Source organism: Cyprinodon tularosa, unplaced genomic scaffold (assembly GCF_016077235.1).
Source record: "Cyprinodon tularosa strain WSP-4 unplaced genomic scaffold, ASM1607723v1 ctg26, whole genome shotgun sequence".
Classification (NCBI taxonomy): Eukaryota; Metazoa; Chordata; class Actinopteri; order Cyprinodontiformes; family Cyprinodontidae; genus Cyprinodon; species Cyprinodon tularosa.
Window position 1 is genome coordinate 1,593,710 of NW_024038961.1, and position 17,757 is coordinate 1,611,466.

The 17,757-nt window shown below is 36.3% G+C and overlaps 2 protein-coding genes across 4 annotated transcripts in view; both read right to left on the bottom strand.

The window, feature by feature from the left end:
- Nucleotides 1-6,131: 6,131 nt before the first annotated feature.
- Nucleotides 6,132-10,850, bottom strand: tomm7 (translocase of outer mitochondrial membrane 7 homolog (yeast)). Its single transcript, XM_038288684.1, has 3 exons — nt 10,687-10,850; nt 8,418-8,466; nt 6,132-6,539 (listed from the first exon to the last, which is right to left on the bottom strand). The coding sequence occupies exons 1-3, from the start codon at nt 10,787-10,789 to the stop codon at nt 6,524-6,526; spliced, it is 168 nt and encodes a 55-aa protein (XP_038144612.1). The 5' UTR covers nt 10,790-10,850; the 3' UTR covers nt 6,132-6,523.
- A 3,256-nt stretch (nt 10,851-14,106) lies between these two features.
- Nucleotides 14,107-17,757, bottom strand: part of fam126a (family with sequence similarity 126 member A) — a 31,791-nt gene continuing 28,140 nt past the window's right edge. For 2 of the 3 annotated variants that reach the window (XM_038288760.1, XM_038288761.1), the window contains exon 11: nt 14,107-16,165. In XM_038288760.1, the coding sequence (XP_038144688.1) occupies nt 15,654-16,165 (512 nt within the window). In that variant the 3' untranslated portion in view covers nt 14,107-15,653. The remainder of the gene's footprint in view (nt 16,166-17,757) is intronic. The other variant, XM_038288762.1, reaches the window with a different exon arrangement.

The window sequence follows — 17,757 nt, forward strand, 5'->3', positions numbered from 1 at the left end:
TCTGTTCAGCACTGTTTGTAGACCAAACCAAGATGTGTGACAAGCGACGCCTCTCTCTGCCTCCACTCTAACCTTCAAAACCTGGCAAAACAGCGTCAACTTTTAGAGAAACATGTCTAGAGAAGAATTAGGTAGACCTTATTTTGTCAAATGATCATCTTCAGCTGAATGTTTCCATTCTTCCCTGCATTTTGCTCCATAAGTATGCTGCTCTTTCTGGGCAGCGAGAGGCTAAGCCTGATATTCACCTAACCTATACAGAAAAAAAGAGATGGTGCGTGACGTCAATCCACTGTTCATCTTTAAAAATACCTTCAGTTCTTCAAATTAGTATATATTTTTTCTGTCTATAAAAATGAATTATTGCTTATTGCTCCTGTAAACGGCAGCTGATCGTCTCAAATGGGATGCAAATTTAGGAAAGAATAGCTCAGGTATATTACTCGGTTTCTACTTTTCTCAGGGGTAGGAAAGTGTCTTCTGTAAGATCACTGTGTGTAATCATCATCTTATTCAAAACATATTTAACCTATTTATTTTGAGTGAAATATTGTATTTATTAGAGAAAAGGCCACAATGGTTGAATACATTTTTTTCATTATTGTGAATTTTTTGTTAAATTCCTTTCTTGTGAAAGTTGATTAAAAATTGTTGTCTCTTACATGTATTTATGAAGACTACATTTATTTATGTAGATTCGGTTTTCTGAAAATGTTGCAACATTTTTTAAGTAAATAAATAAAGCATTTTGGTATTTAGAAAAAAGAAATCAAGTCTCTTCAATTTTAACCATCAGAACAGTTTATGTATCCTGCATATGACCAAGACTGAGCGGTCATGCATGCTCAGTTTTGGGTGGGCAAGGTGACTAACTAGTTTCTCTCGGAAACTTGCCAACACTCATTGTGGGCACGAACATCATATTAAGTTCTTTTCAGGAGGGACTGAACCCTGAAATGAATATAAGTCCAGAAATACCTAAAACTATTTAAATCCTGGGCAAATTTTGATTTGGGTTTTTTTTCTTCTGTCAGCAAGTTCTTTCTTGGTCACAAATGACACGTCATCAAGAATGTAATTAGAGTACAGAAAGCATCATTGTGCAAAAAGAAAAATAGTTTTTTAGCTTTTATTTATATTTGAACATAAAGTGTTTTATCTGAAATTGTTGGCACCCTTCACTGTAATCCATAGAAAAACACTTATTGGCTATTATTTTCCTATAACTTCTGACCAGCTTTTTCATGTCTTTGCCAGTTTCATTCATTTTGAAGGGTCTTGTTGCCTAGCCCTAATCTTACGGCACTCACTGAAATACCTTGAAAATCTAAATTTCAAGCCAATAGTGTTGTTGGAATCAAAGTTAAGACCTTATTATTTTTGTAACATTTAAAAAATATGGCTATTTTGATGCCAAAAATTTATGTCAATGTAATAACAAGAAACGGCAACTTGCTCGAATATATAAAAAAAAAACATAAGTGCTTCTGTAAGAAATTCATGAAAAACACTCTGAGAGTGAAAGAAACACATTTTTTTTTTTTTTTTGGTACAACATAACCTTAGAGGTTTTAATGCTGATACTGGCACTGACACTTTTTAGTTTATAAACCTAAATATAATTGTTAAATAGGCTTATTAACTTTTTAACTTTACTTTTTAACTTCTCAATTAACTTTTTTTTCCAACTTAATTTACAGCAGGTAATATGTCATTCAAGGGCTCATCTAATTGGTCAAATGCAAAAATAAGATGTATAGCCATGTAGCAGGATCTTTGCTGAATGGCTGGATATAGATCTTGTGCTTCTAGATCTCACTGAGGGACTCCATTTGTAAGGGGTATGCAAGTGATCAAAAACGGTAACTTGCCCTATGAAGGGTTAAGCTCTCTCCACATATTCCAGTTAGGACTCTGCCTGGGCCATTGGAGAATACCACCCAACCTTTCCTGCACTTTAGCAGTGTGTTTTGGGTTGTAGTCATGTTGAAATATCAACTGGTTTCCAAAGCGGAGTTTTTCTGCAGACTGCCTGATGTTGATGTATTACTATTTTTCTCATGTTGTCATTTCCTCTCATTAGGTTTCTTGATCCACTGGCTGTAAAAAAAACACCCTGACCACATTAGATTCCCAATACAACCTTCAATACTGTTCTTAAACTTGAGGACTTATCATTTATTAAGCTAAATAAAGGATACATCGTTGTGTAATTCAATTTTCCCTCATCTAACCAGTAAACTGAAGAACCAGAAGTTGTCTTCTTTGTCTAGATGAGCATTAGGCCAAGCAGGGTTCTGTTTCACTTATCTAGAGAAGTGACCTCCTATCTACTCATGCATCAGAGTCCAGATTCAGTAAGAGGGCCTTTGTTATGATCCTTTGATTCCGATTCACGTCAATCCTGCAGATCAGAACAACTGTCTTATTTAATTTTCAAACAAGTTCTCTGAGATTTCCTACATTGTAGAATGTCTGGTATCTTTGGTAATACTTTGCAACGAACAAACTGATTTTGAAGTACAAATAGATATAGCCTTACCACCCTTTCCTCACCTTCACTATTTACAATGAATTATGGTAACTAAGATGCTCTAGAACAGCTTGGACGATTTGGAACGGTATAGAACCTTGGATTTTCACTTAACTTTGTAAAGGGTAAGAATATTTTTGGGAATGCCAACTTTTTTTTTTTTTTTACAGATAAATGAAAAAATAGTGATGATGCCTCTGACCTGTGACTGATTTCTGGTTAAAAAGAAACCTTTCTGGTTAGATAAAGGTAAGAGTCAAATTGGCATGGGGTATGAATTATTTTGACCTTGACTGTATTTATGCAGATATCTATGTCATTAAACTCCCCACTAACATCTGCATAAAGTTTCTTAAAACAAATTGCAAAGAAAACCCTTTTCACAGTCATTTCTAAGCTTTCAGTTGGTTGGTTTTCCCACATTTATTTAAATAATCGTCCATTAATTTTAGGTAGACAAGCTTCATTCAGCTTCATTTCTAAATTCTAAAGCCAACTGTGATATGCTGGGCATCTTTGCCTTGAACAACTAGCAGTGCCCAAGTTCATTAGTCAATTAATAAAAAAAAGGATCTAATATTATATGAGCAATACATCAGAACTACTATCAGTATATCACCCCCTCAGCATTAAGCTACTACTAACATGCATAGCAGTCGGTAGGATGTTAGGGCTTTAAATCTCACACATCTTAACTACTTTAACATGCATCATCTGAACATAAAACAGAAGCCTACATTTTGTTTTATTCTCAAAGTTGATTTTATAAGAGTTGCTCTCTGTTAGAAGTCCATTTTAAGGTGTTATCCTTGCTTTATTGTGGATGGTGACACGCATGTTTATAATGGGCAAGGGGTGCAAGTGGATTGAAAATAGATGATTTCATAGCCAATTCAGAAATTTGACTTGCAAACATAATAATGAAACTAGTATAAACAAAATCTAGACTCATCAACAAAAGCAAAGGAAAATGCTGAAAGTAGCTAAATAATATGTAGGTTCTAAGGGACTGGAAACCAACGCTAAAAGTGCTCCAGACCACTAGATGATCATCAACTCATATGGGGCCAGAACATAAACATTACTACGAACTAATGGACCCGACCATTAGCAAAAACCTAAATAGGGTACCATCTACATAATTGTTCTTTTGCATGTTATGTGCTTTTGTTTTCTTTACCAATGTCTGCAACGTTCCTTCTGTTTCAGCACGTTTCCACTTTGCTTTTTTTTTATACAGGTGCTGGTCATAAAATTAGAATATCATGAAAAAGTAGATTGATTTCAGTAATTCCATTTAAAAAGTGAAACTTGTATATTATATTCATACATTACATACAAACTCATATATTTCAGATGTTTATTTTGTTTAATTTTGATGATTACAAATGACAACAAATGAAAATCTCAAATTCATCATATCAGAAAATTAGAATATTACTGACCACCAATAAAAACAAAGGATTTATAGAAATGTTGGCCAACTGAAAAGTATGAACATGAAAAGTATGAGCATGTACAGCACTCAGTATTTAGTTGGGCCTCCTTTGGCCTGTATTACTGCAGCAATGCGGCGTGGCATGGAGTCGATCAGTCTGTGGCACTGCTCAGGTGTTATGATAGCCCAGGTTGCTCTAATAGTGGCTTTTAGCTCTTCTGAATTGTTGGGTCTGGTGTATTGCATCTTCTTCTTCACAATACCCCATAGATTTTCTATGGGGTTAAGGTCAGGAGAGTTTGCTGGCCAATTAAGAACAGGGATACCATGGTCCTTCAACCAGGTACTGGTAGCTTTGGCACTGTGTGCAGGTGCCAAGTCCTGTTGGAAAATGAAATCTGCATCTCCAAAAAGTTGGTCAGCTGCAGGAAGCATGAAGTGCTCTAAAACTTCCTGGTATGTGGCTGCGTTGACCCTGGACCTCAGAAAACACAATGGACCAACACCAGCAGATGACATGGCACCCCAAACCATCACTGACTGTGGAAACTTTACACTGGACTTCAAGCAACGTGGATGAAGTGCCTCTCTTCTTTTCCTCCAGACTCTGGGACCTTGATTTCCAAAGGAAATGCAAAATTTACTTTCATCAGAGAACATGACTTTGGACCACTCACCAGCAGTCCAGTCCTGTTTCTCTTTAGCCCAGGCAAGACGCTTCTGACGCTGTCTGTGGTTCAAGAGTGGCTTGACACAAGGAATGCGACAGCAGAAACCCATGTCTTTCATACGTCTGTGTGTGGTGGTTCTTGAAGCACTCACTCCAGCTGCAGTCCACTCTTTGTGAATCTCCCCCACATTTTTGAATGGGTTTTGTTTCACAATCCTCTCCAGGGTGCGGTTATCTCTCTTGCTTGTACACTTTTTTCGACCACATCTTTTCCTTCCCTTCGCCTCTCTATTAATGTGCTTGGACACTGAGCTCTGTGAACAGCCAGCCTCTTTAGCGATGACCTTTTGTGTCTTGCCCTCCTTGTGCAAGGTGTCGATGGTCGTCTTTTGGACAACTGTCAAGTCAGCAGTCTTCCCCATGATTGTGTAGCCTATAGAACTAGACTGAAAGACCATTTAAAGGCTTTTGCAGGTGGTTTGAGTTAATTAGCTGATTAGAGTGTGGCACCAGGGGCCATCAATTTTGAACCTTTTCACAATATTCTAATTTTCTGATATGATGAATTTGAGATTTTCATTTGTTGTCATTTGTAATCATCAAAATTAAACAAAATAAACATCTGAAATATATGAGTTTGTATGTAATGTATGAATATAATATACAAGTTTCACTTTTTAAATGGAATTACTGAAATCAATCTACTTTTTCATGATATTCTAATTTTATGACCAGCACCTGTATATATATATCATTACAGCTTTTCTCCTTTGCAGCATTTTTCTTTGCATGTTGTTTTGGCTTGACTGTTTTTTGTACAATCATGTATTTACATGGCATTTTCACCCCTCGGACACCGAAGATGTTACTGCAGCTTTTTGAGTGTTACCTAAAAAGATTGATTTTTTTTTCTTTTTCAGTTAAAGTCCTGATCAGATTAATGAAACTTAGAACACAATGAGGGGTTTCAACAATTCCGTAAAAGTTCAAAAAATATCCACTGGAGTTGGTTTCCAAGATTTGAAGACGTTTTGCCACCTCTCCAGGACGCTTTCTCAATTCTCAATATATTTTTTGAACTTTTACGGAATGACTATGACCTGGATGACTGAGGATCTTCATCAGCGGTTTCAACAATGTTTTCAAACAACTAATCTAGCTTTAGTTGTAATATTCCTCTCCAATACAACCAAGAAGAACAGGGCTAAAGGCACAGAGTCTTAAACCCAAATTTACTCGATGGCAAAGACTAATTTAAATTAACTCTACCACTTATGCCAAAAAAAGTGCTTAAATATCTAACCGGCATTATTCCAGAAGCTAGCTGTGGGACATTTAACCTAATATCAGATATTTGAGCCTGTGGGTTCAATGTTAACCTTGTGTGAATAAAGTTCATAATAAATACCAACTTGCGTTGTAAATTTTTTATTTTACAACTTGACTGTTGTGTGTTTGCGTTTAGAGGACAAATGATAGTCTGCTGGATATCTTTACTCATTAGTTTATGTAAATTTCAGACAGAATGGATGTGAATCTTCTTGTTTTAAAGCAATAAACTTTTCAGATATGCATCTTGGATAAAAAGAAATGTAAATGACATTCCTTTGAAATTTTATTGTCTAAGATTTTAAATTAGAAATGAAAATCGTAAACCAATACAAGAAACAAGAGTAATACAATAAGACAAGCAAGACAGGCAAGACAACATTGCTATCGGAACAATTCTTCTCTGCTCTCTGAATCTTTTGAACCATAGCTGTCTAACATTAGGCAGGACGATCCACAGAGAGGAAGGAATGATGATATCCGCTGCCTGGTCTTTCAAAATCATGTCACAAACGCTCGATGAGAGATGGGTACAGCCGCGTGGCATTGGTCCTCAGCCCCAGAGCAAACTAGAGGAAAACAGAGAAGGAAAAAAGTTTTTTTTAAAAAGGTAAGTGAATCAGTGGAATCGGTAAATAAAAAAGATCTTCCAGATTTGCCTCAATAAAAAAAAAAAAAAAAAAAAAAAAAAAAAAAGTGTTTTTGTCTTGTCTCCAATTATTGATTTTCCTCTCTCCTGCAGCTGGATCATAGCATTTCCAAATATGTAGGTCTGCCAAAAAGTTGGCAACAGTGGTGTTTAAAGAGTTCAATACAACTCGCTAAAACAAATTTTCAAAGGCTTTGGAAGAGAAATTGTCCATGAACCTACGCCACAACAGCGGAATTAATCCAATTATGTTTGGGTTTAAAAAGAAAAGAAAGAATGTGCTCAAATTAGAAATTGTAAGATTATTCCCTGCCAATAAAATTGTAGGAATTACATAAGAATCATCCAGTAGTATTTGCAGATTTTTTAATGAGTTGATCAAATCAATCATTTAAAAGTACAAAAATCAAGCATTAGGTTAGAAAACTCATTTCCAAAATGTTAAAGGAAACTATAGCTTTAAACACTCAGGATTTGAAGCATCAGTTGCTGCCCGTGCATATGAAGATTAGATCACTACAAAATCACAACAGACTCGTGGAAGTAAAACTGGTATCGATGATTCATTTCACATCGGTGCTCCCCAGCAGAGATGAGTTTCCATTTTCAAAACACATGTAACTTGGTGGTGAATATGAATTGTGGTGGTCTGTATGAATTCTTGAGCATTTTTTTTTGTGGTTCCCATACAAATTTCAGGAAGCAGAAGTCATTTAAAGCCCAGTTAAACAAATCAAAACCATAGTTATTAAAATGTGTTTTTACGTCAAACTGCAGCAGAAGGCAGCACAGCTTTAACCTCAACAGATCAACTCTTGAGTCAGAAAACTTTAACTGTACAGCAGCTTCCGGAATGACTTGTGGAGTTGAGTAATAAAATAATAATAATAAGAGAAACATGGATGCAAGTTAAAGTCTTTGCATAGGGGGAGAGAGATTTAGTGATATTAGATCATTAGGATTACAAAGTGCCTACATCTAGAAAACATGTTCTAAGACAAATCTTGTTTATTTTCTGCGCTATGCTCTTGAAAAGACATCAGATTTACTTCTTAATGGCAGCTACTACTATGCACTGTCCACTAGGGTCCATGACAAATCTCCCCTAGGGGACAATAAAGTATATTCTGTTCTCATAATTTTTCTTTAGTCTTATCACAGTAATGCACTTTAATAGTATTGCCATTTACCTTTGCTATTAAAGTGACAAAAAAGAGTTCATGCATCAATTTCTGTTGTGTTCAACACAATTTATAAGTAAAAAAAAAATATATATATATATATATTATATAAAACATCTTTGGCCTACTTCATACTGTGTTTGCTGTGATGCCAATAGTTTAGTGAAACAAAAATTATCCAAATTGATACACTTTTGCTAATTTTATGTCACCCAATATCATCAAATACCATTTCAATTCAAAAATACTTCATTAATCCCAAAGGGAAATTAAATGTTGCAGTAACCCTTGGGCATATGCTGGTGTGGAGGATGGTTATAAGTCTCATACTGTCCCAAATTGAAGGGGGAAAAATCCCCAAAAGTCCATGTCAAAACAAAACCAGTAAAATGTTTGACATAAGAGTAAGAGTTACCCAATTATAAGCTGATAATTTCTTTAACAAAAACATATTCTTCCTTCAAAAATGTTTATTTTATTTTCCTTTAGTTTTTGTGGCTCATTCTTTTTTTTTCAACTGACCAGAAGGGGGGTATCCAACCCAATCCAATAAACTTTAGTTACATTTGAAAATAACAAATGAAAAAAAACAAAAAACACCAACAGTGGATCCTTACCTTAAAAGTGTAGGTTCAGGCATGCCTGGATCTGCTCCTCGTTTAAAACCTGTCAATGCAAACCAGGGAAAATATTTAAATAACTTGTCTTCAAGAAGAGATCCAATCACTGCCACCCTATTATAAAGCAGATATATCCCACTCATTAGGTTGGTAGATTACTTCTAGTTTTATCCTAACACCGCATGAAACATCAGCAAAAATCATTCCATGTGATGTGAAATACTTTAGTCACTTTGTGACACACTTTGGTTAGAAAGTCAACCCCAATGCAACAGCTGTGTTGGCTAAAACAGATCACTTTAGAGACTAAAACCAGACGCTGCTTCTAATCAAATCAAACTTCTGTGATTCAAACTGGTCACTTAGGAAGCAACACTCATTAAAGAGCAGTTCTGCAGGTGGGGACCATAGACCACTTCTTAGCTCCTGTGCTTTCTGGCTGATATTTTGTCATTTTTGAATATTGGTGGTACTTTCACACTCATAGAAGCATGAGTTAGACCCTACAAAGCAAACCAGAGGATCAGTTAGTGCAGCTCATCCAGGATAGCACATCAATGCAAGCTGTGGCAATAGGGTTTGTCATCTCTGTCAGCGTGGTGTAGAGAGGCTGGAGGCGCTACCAAGAGACAGACCAGTACACAAGGAGATGTGGAGGAGACTGTACGAAGGCAACAACCCAGCAGCTGAACCGCTACCTCCACCTTTGTGCAAGGAGAAACAGGAGGAGCCCTGAAAAAGTAACCTCCAGCAGGCCACAAATGTATGAGAGCTGCAGATTTGAGTTTAAGGTTTCTGCAGTTACTGGCAGCCTCAAGTCACCTGAGCACCATGATCCAGACAGAATAGCTTAATCTGTCCTGACCTTAGCCTTTTTAACAACTTGGTTGGTGCACAATGCAACTTTGAGAAAATATAAATGTACAGACATCAGAGAAATTGCATTTTCTTCAATCTTAAATGGGCAGGATTTCCAGCATATTCCAAACCTATAGCTCAAAGTGGCCGATCACGCAGACTTTCTGTGCAACTCATGAAGAATAAGATAATCTAGTCTACAGTGCTGAAAGTTTAAAACGGCAAATAAAAATCCCTCTTGGTGTATTGAGGTTAGAAAACTCCAAAACATACGTATAAAGTCATTTTGGCTTTTTCAATCTATTTTATAAAGGAAACACAGGATTTCGCTAAAATAGATTTATAAATAATCTCTACATCTATAACACTCAAAAATTCTCCACATCTTGTTAATTTAAAACCTTAAATAACAAAAGAGCCTTAGTATGAACTGGAAAGGAAAACACATTAGCTGTCAATTTCCTTGTTAAAAAATAGAATCTGAAACGTGTGTGGGAGGAAGTACTTTCTACATTTGATCATTCATAAAAAAAATAAAAAGTGGAGATAATGCAGCTTATGAGACAGTTTTGTACACATTCTCAAGTTGTCTGATTTACAAGTTTGCACTTTGTGTTTAATTTGACAGGAAAAAATAAAAAACATGAGTATTTTGAAACGCAGTTGAACCACTTTCATTATTGTAAAAACAGATCGAATCGAAATGAATCGATTTAGAACTGTATGAATCAAAATCGATTCAGGACTTTGGCAAAAATACCCAGCCCTACACAGAACATTTTACAATGTACTTTTTTATATTTACCCCTAAGAGCATAAAAACATCTTACAAATATGCACAATGATGGCCCCTAAAGAGAAGAACATTTTTGCTGAAAGTTATTTTAATCTCCTAAAACCCTAGTTGTGTTCGCACTACTTATATTCAAATACTGCAACAAAACAATTAGTTTTATTGGCTAAATGAAAATAGTTGGGAACCTAATTGATTAAAAATCGAAAGTGTGACGTTAGCACTGGTGATTCCGACATGCTGAAGTCAGAGAAGATCCTCTCACAGATGGAAAGTGAACCTGCGGTTACACATGCAAAATATTGAAGTTCCCGAGAAGTAATCTCCACAACACAGCCATGCAAAGCTCTTAACTTCCTCATTTTTAGCCCCGATTTAGGAAGAACAGCGAGACTTTAACCCACAGGGGACATTCTGCTGGGGGGTCCTTTACAGCTTTGGTCGGCATATAAAAATGCATAAACCGCAAAAACACCATAAATACATGACATTAAATAAAAAAGGAAAGAAGAAACAGGAACATTTACAGTGACGCTTTAAATGAAAGGCTAGCTTCTAAGGCTAAGTAGCATATATTAGCCACGCGCCTCCTCTTTCATTAGTTTTAATACTAACCTAAATAAAGCACGGTGGGAATGAACCCCCATCGGATAACAAACTGGCTGCACTGGAACAGCTGCTGCAGCCGCTGTTTGGTCTCCTTGCTCAGTTTAGCCATGTGTATCCTGACAGCGAAGGTAACGATGCTTCGACCAAGGACAGGAAAAAGGAAGTGACGTAGAAGAAAAGGAAATTTGATCTTCCCAAACTTCCAGCCACCGCCGCCTATTGGATAAAGGCGGTACTGCATGTCCTGGTAAATTTTTTTTTATATATATATAATTTTATTTGGAACAGTAACAATGAAAAACTCAAACAATACAGTATAATAAAGCATAACAAATAGTCAATCATACCTCCTAACCCTTTTCTTAATAATTTTTTTATTTTCTTTCAAGTTTCGATGTTAACAGATGTTTAGTTTATGCAATACATTTCAGATAGAGAAAAAAAAATCGAAATCTAAAGATATCTATAATTACATATGTCGAATATAACAGAATTATAATGAAAGATAAATGAATAAATTAAAATTAAAATTAAACAAAACACAGGCGCTAGTCAAATAAAAGTGACGCAATAATTGTTGGTTGCTAGGACAATTAGGCCTAGTTGCACATAAGTTTCATACCAGATTTGTGTTAACAGAACTTGGCAACACTGCTTCAACACTGTTTAAAGCATGATCTGTCTTCAGAATTAAAAGTTAAACTTTTGAGTTAAAAAAAAAAAATCAGCTGGAAAAACTCCCTGCCACAAGTAGTTGCTGTTTCTGTACTGCCCTAAATCTGTGGCAAGTGAATGGCATGAGGTTTAATATCCAGAAGTGTTTATTTTCTTAAATACAAATGTATTTAAGTATATTAAGCAATTAAATTATTTTTTTAATAGCTCATATCTCCATTAATCAGTTACATTGTTACAGCATATATGCACATAAAGAAAAAAATTGTTGGCACCCTTGTTTAGTTAAAAAACCCACAATGGTCACAGAAATATATTGAATCTGATAAAAATAGTAATAAAGCTGTATGAAAATGAACAAATATAAATCCAGCATTGCTTTGCAACCATGCCTCAAAAGGATAAAACAAAAAACTTATGAAATGGGCCTGAACAAAAATGATAGTACCCCCAGAAAACTGACTGAAAATAATGAACAATCTTGCAATCAGTCAATGGATCTATGTACAGAGCTACAGGAAGTCACTGGGCAGGTTTCCGTTCACTATCAATTCAATCCCACTGTCACTACTGATGTGCCATCTATGAAAGTAAATATGTGCCATCAGAATTTGAATAAAAAATACCTCTGAAATTTGATTGTTGTATATCAGTGCTTACTTTTTCAGTATTAAAATAAATTCAGAATATATTTTTAACCTAAAAAAAATTCAACGTTATTTGTACATTAAAAAAAAATTCAGTGTAATTTTTTTTACATGGTTGCAATTTTCAGTTATTAAAAAAATTCACATTCCTATTTCAAAGTGATCAAATTTTCAATATACATATTTTTCACAGTTTAAATTTTCAGTGTTAAAAAATTCAGCATATAAAAAATTCAACTTTTCAAAATTCAAATGCAATATTTTCGTTGTCCTCCAATTCAACTTGCTCAAATTCACTGTCTCAAATTCAGCGTCTAAAAATTCGCTGTAAAAATGGCCAAGGTTACTTCAGGTCACAGACATTAGCAATGGATGTCCGATTCCAACATCCACCTAATCACGTGACACAACCGTCATATTGAAGAAGTACCAGTATCACCCAGGCTGGCGACCATGGAGGCGAACTCAAACCCAACGGTGAGTTTAATGCTTTCATATTTCTGTAGTATATTTTATTTTGCGTATGAAGTTTGATACATTATCTTAAAGCCTGATTTAAAACACTGGTTTGGGCCGTTGTTAATCTTACACCGTGTAGTGCCGGCATATTACCCCCCTCCCCCCACCCAATTTCCCCCGTTTTATTTAAAAAAGAAATACCACTTTTCCAGGCAGTCTTAGTAAAGTCGTAATTTTTCAGGAGATGCTACCGCTAATGTAGTAAGCTAATATGGCTGTCTTGTGTGCTTCAAAGAGGGGCTGTGAACAGTTCCGACCCCACTCTGATCAGCTACTGTATTGTTAGCTCGGAGGTAGCGAGAAGTAATATGCCGGCACTACACGGTGAAAGATTAACAACGGCCCAAACCAGTGTTTTAAATCAGGCTTTAAGATAATGTATCAAACTTCATGCACAAAATAAAATATACTACAGAAATATGAAAGCATTAAACTCACCGTTGGGTTTGAGTTCGCCTCCATGGTCGCCAGCCTGGGTGATACTGGTACTTCTTCAATATGACGGTTGTGTCACGTGATTAGGTGGATGTTGGAATCGGACATCCATTGCTAATGTCTGTGACCTGAAGTAACCTTGGCCATTTTTACAGCGAATTTTTAGACGCTGAATTTGAGACAGTGAATTTGAGCAAGTTGAATTGGAGGACAACGAAAATATTGCATTTGAATTTTGAAAAGTTGAATTTTTATATGCTGAATTTTTTAACACTGAAAATTTAAACTGAAAAATATGTATATTGAAAATTTGATCACTTTGAAATAGGAATGTGAATTTTTTTAATAACTGAAAATTGCAACCATGTAAAAAAAAATTACACTGAATTTTTTTTTTAATGTACAAATAATGACATTGAATTTTTTTTAGGTTAAAAATATATTCTGAATTTATATTAATACTGAAAAAGTAAGCACTAATATACAACATTCAAATTTTAGAGGTATTTTTTATTCAAATTCTGATGGCACATATTTACTTCCATACCATCTAATTTAATATTAATCAATACTAATAGTACAACCAAAGTTTATGCCAAAATTTGTACGCCATAACTAAACACACAATACTGTAATTGTTCTCCAGGTTCACTCTACTCCCGCCAAACAGATTACTAAATCAGTTGGCCTTTTTATTGGTTTGGTTAACCAGTTACATTGGTTGATCCATAATCCATGGCTTGGTCAGTTCCTGCCCAATATATTGGTTAATCCAACTAGATTGGTTATTTTTCCAGCCAATCCACTGTAGAATACGTCTTTGGTAGCTAATGTTAATCATCTTAGCTGATGTAGCTTTAATAAAAGTCAAATAAAAACTCCCTCCAAATCAGTTGTGTGGCTACATTAAAAGTTAAAATATAAAATTTTCCTAGTAACCCGGTTACATAATGTGTAGTCTAAGTGTATATTATGTACACATACAAAAAAAAATAAATTCACCTGAAAACAAAAGCTGAGGTTTTTTAAAGTAACTATGGCTTTATTGTAACGATAGCAAACGATAGTGTTTAACTTTAGAGATGGTTCATGGACATGATCAGAGAATGCCTCCTGCTGGAAGAAGAGAAACATCTCAGAGCACAGAAAGTTAAATATAGAAACACTTTATTTCCAGAAGTAGCAGTGAGTTATTTTCAGACATAGAAAGGCAAATATAACCAACTTTAGTATAACAGTATGATGTACAAGGATAGCTTAACATTTTACTGTAAACCCATATGACGAAACATGATTGGTATTGTCCCACCAAGCTATAGACACTCAACAACTATAGTAAACAGACTGCTTGAGGGTGGGGCAGCACAGTCGCTTGATTTCAGACATCAATTGTAGCACATGGTTTGAGTTTTATTAATTTCTTTCTGTTAGCATGTTTGGTGACACTGGGATGAAGTATTGAAAAAGAGGGGAGCAGGAATTACAACACTTTAGTACAACAAACATTTTAATGAGTGGGTTAGAACACAAAAGATGGCTACCTGTCATACAGGTGCCCACTCCTCTTAAAGTTCAGGTAGAAATCAGAAAACACTGTATCTGATAGACCTGCTGCCGTCCGTGTTTTAAAGTTTGGAAAGAGTCTTTATGGAGCAAAAAAACAATGTCCCTCTTTGGAAAAATACAGTGAAAGAGTCAAAACCTCTTTTTCGTATGAAAATACCAAAGTTCCTAACAACTGATTAGCTGTCCTTTGTGCAAAATTTTATACTCAATCATTCATACCCATCACCCCAAAAAAATGTAAATCATCATCTTTAAGAGGTGTTGCCGTTAACGAGCCGGCATATAAAGGAAGGTGCTAAAGGAGCGAGGTGGAAGGAAAGTATTGCTTCTCCATCGCGGTGAGAATACTGTGTGATTGTAAACAGAAGATCCGATTCTATGCATACTGGTTGATTATTCGAGTGGCTTGTTTTTAATGCAGTTCAGGAAGAATCAAAAACTTTTCAAAAGCACGTTTAAAATTGCTGCCCAATGCGGACAGAGGTTGGAGTGTTTAGCACAGAAGCATAAAAAAAAGACAATACTGAACAGAAGCGATTCGTATTGCTATGAGAATGAATTAACTGGTATTATAAAAGTAGTAGAGACAATTTTTCCCCCTAAGATAATTAAGCTTTGCTCAAAGTAGCAATCAGCAGCCTTTTTTCTAAAAAAACAAAACAAAAAAAAACATGCATAATCATACATACAGACATAAGAAGAGCATGAAGGAAAACTGAGCAACAAATCAGGTGTAATAACTTTTTAAACCGTTTTTTGTTTTAGTGATCATTTTAAGTGCATCTATTTATGATGGTAGACTGATGTCCTTCCTTGACGTTACCCCGAATACATTATTAAAAAACAAAGTAAAAATAAGGAACCTGAAAGTGGTGTACCCGATGCCCTCCCTGCATCATTCACTGAGCTGCTCTGGATGTTTGAATGAAGCAAGAACACAAGCCGGTTTACAGCACAGAGAATCAGAAACGCCTAAAAATGGAGTGATGCAGGAAAACGGGGAGTGTTTCTTCACACTTTTGTAGTTAAATGCAGTCGGCATGGCTTGGAGTTCCAGATCACAGGAACAGGGTCACAAGATCACAGGATCAGAGATGAGGGTTCATATGAATAAAAAGAGTCTTAAAGGGTTCAAAGGTCAGAGCCGAGGTGAATGCTAATGCTTGGGGAGCGCTGGGTGTGGTTTGGCGTGGGACTCAAGTACCCCATCCCATCCTCCTGCAGGCTGCAAGAGTATCGGCCTGCCTCGGAGGCTGTGTGGTTGCTGGTGGGAACAGGGTTACCGCTGGCCACGTGCTCAAAGGAGCGAGAGAAGACGGCGCTGGCAGTGCGTGTCAGGCTGGTGAGAGCGCCCGCTCTGGGCACCGACTGGCTGGAAGTGAGGGTTAGCCGCTTGACAGACAGCTCTGCATTCTCGTTTGCCGCCCGACCCGTTGTCAGAGGCCCGGACTCCTTGTCCTTGCTGCTGCGCCCGCCGAGCCAACACTTCTTCATGGCCTTAACTCCAAGGTTCAGCGTGGTGGTGCTATTGCTGATAGTGATGGTGGGCGGGGTCATGTCAGGCCCCACTGCTCCCGGCCAAACCCCTTCATCTACTTCAGATATATCCATCAGCTCATCCGGGGAACCCAGATCCACTGCGTCTGTGAGGCAGACAGAGGGAAAAAAAACACTGCGATTAAAAACAGGAGCTGAATGAAAGCTGAAAAACCTAATCTGTTATTCAGCTCATTTAATCCAATCCAGAGTTCCTTAAGAATAGAATATTTTTTATTAAAATATATATTTTTTTTAAAACACAAAACTTGCTGAATATCAGATGAGGTTAACTGCCATCCAGCAGGTGGCGCCTTTACACTGTAGCATCAAGTTGAAAGGAACATCTCCCACCAAGCAAAAGATTTTAAGTGATAGTCCAGCACACATCAGGAGAAGGAGCAGATATGTGATAAGTTGTAGAAATCTAGTTTTAAAGGAGAGCATATTTTGTCCCAAAGGAAAAAAAAAAGTTAAGCGTTTTTAAAAGCATAAGCATTGGAAAAATCACAAAGGGAAAGCAGATGAAAGCAAACAAATAGCACAAATTTGCAATAACCAGTTGGTTCTCTCCTTTACCTCAAAATACTTAAATAATTTAACCCTTTCCCCTTTTGTAAGAGCATACAAAAAACAGAATTATGTGAGGGGCCAACCAGCATATTCACAAATACGGATCAGAGCTAATCCTATCAGGACAGCAATACACTGGTGAGGAAACAGAAGGATAGGAAGGTCCTGTTTATGCCTTCCAGATTCAACCTGCTCAAAGCAAGTTAAGAGTTAGATTCTTTATATAAATTGAAGTCCAGGACCTGCGTATCTTTTGTTGGCTCCTATCTATCAGTCAGAAGCAAAAACAATGTTTCCAGTTGCAACCCAGGATCAACGTGCTGAGGTGTTTTGATCTTCTGAATACTTTTGCCCTAGTAAAAAAACAACAGTTCTCCTGAGCTGCAGAGTCAGGTTTCTAGAACTTCTCTAGAGGTCAAGTATCGTATAACTGAAAGAATTTTGCAAATAAAACATCTATTGACAACAGGACATGCTGAAGTATTAATTTTCCCACACTGTTTTATGCAACAATCACTCAGAGCAGCAGACAATCAGTGAAAACTATAGTCATGCATCTGCAATGACCAGTTTCTCTTCAAACCATGATGCTGCCACTACCGTGTCTCACTGTACGGATGTTATTTTTAGGGTGATATTTGGTGTTAATTTTACAACTAACTTATCGTAAAATTACAAATTTAGGTCTCATCTAACCAGAGCACCTTAGTCTGCACGTTCTTTACATGTTTTGTGTAAAATTGCAAATTGCCGTCCTTCGGCACCTCCATAACAGCCATCTTCAGTTGTGCAACATTAATAGTTATGTTGTGAACAGATTCTTCCTCCTGAGCTGGAGGATCATCTGTAAAGCTCCTCCAGTATCATCATTGGCCAATCGTCTTCGTTGACTCATTCACTAAATGGATGGACTATTTATCAAGTAGCTGACGTTTTGGGATATTAAGCAAGTGTTAGGGTTAAATGCAAAGGCATGTCCATGATTTTCATTTGATTTCTTTTTAATCACTCATCTTCCTTAAATAAAAAATAAAAGAAATAAAAATCACAATTAAAAGCTGCTTTGAGTTGGTCTGTCCATTAGAATAAAAAAATGTATACTAATAAATAGTTGTGATACGTTAAT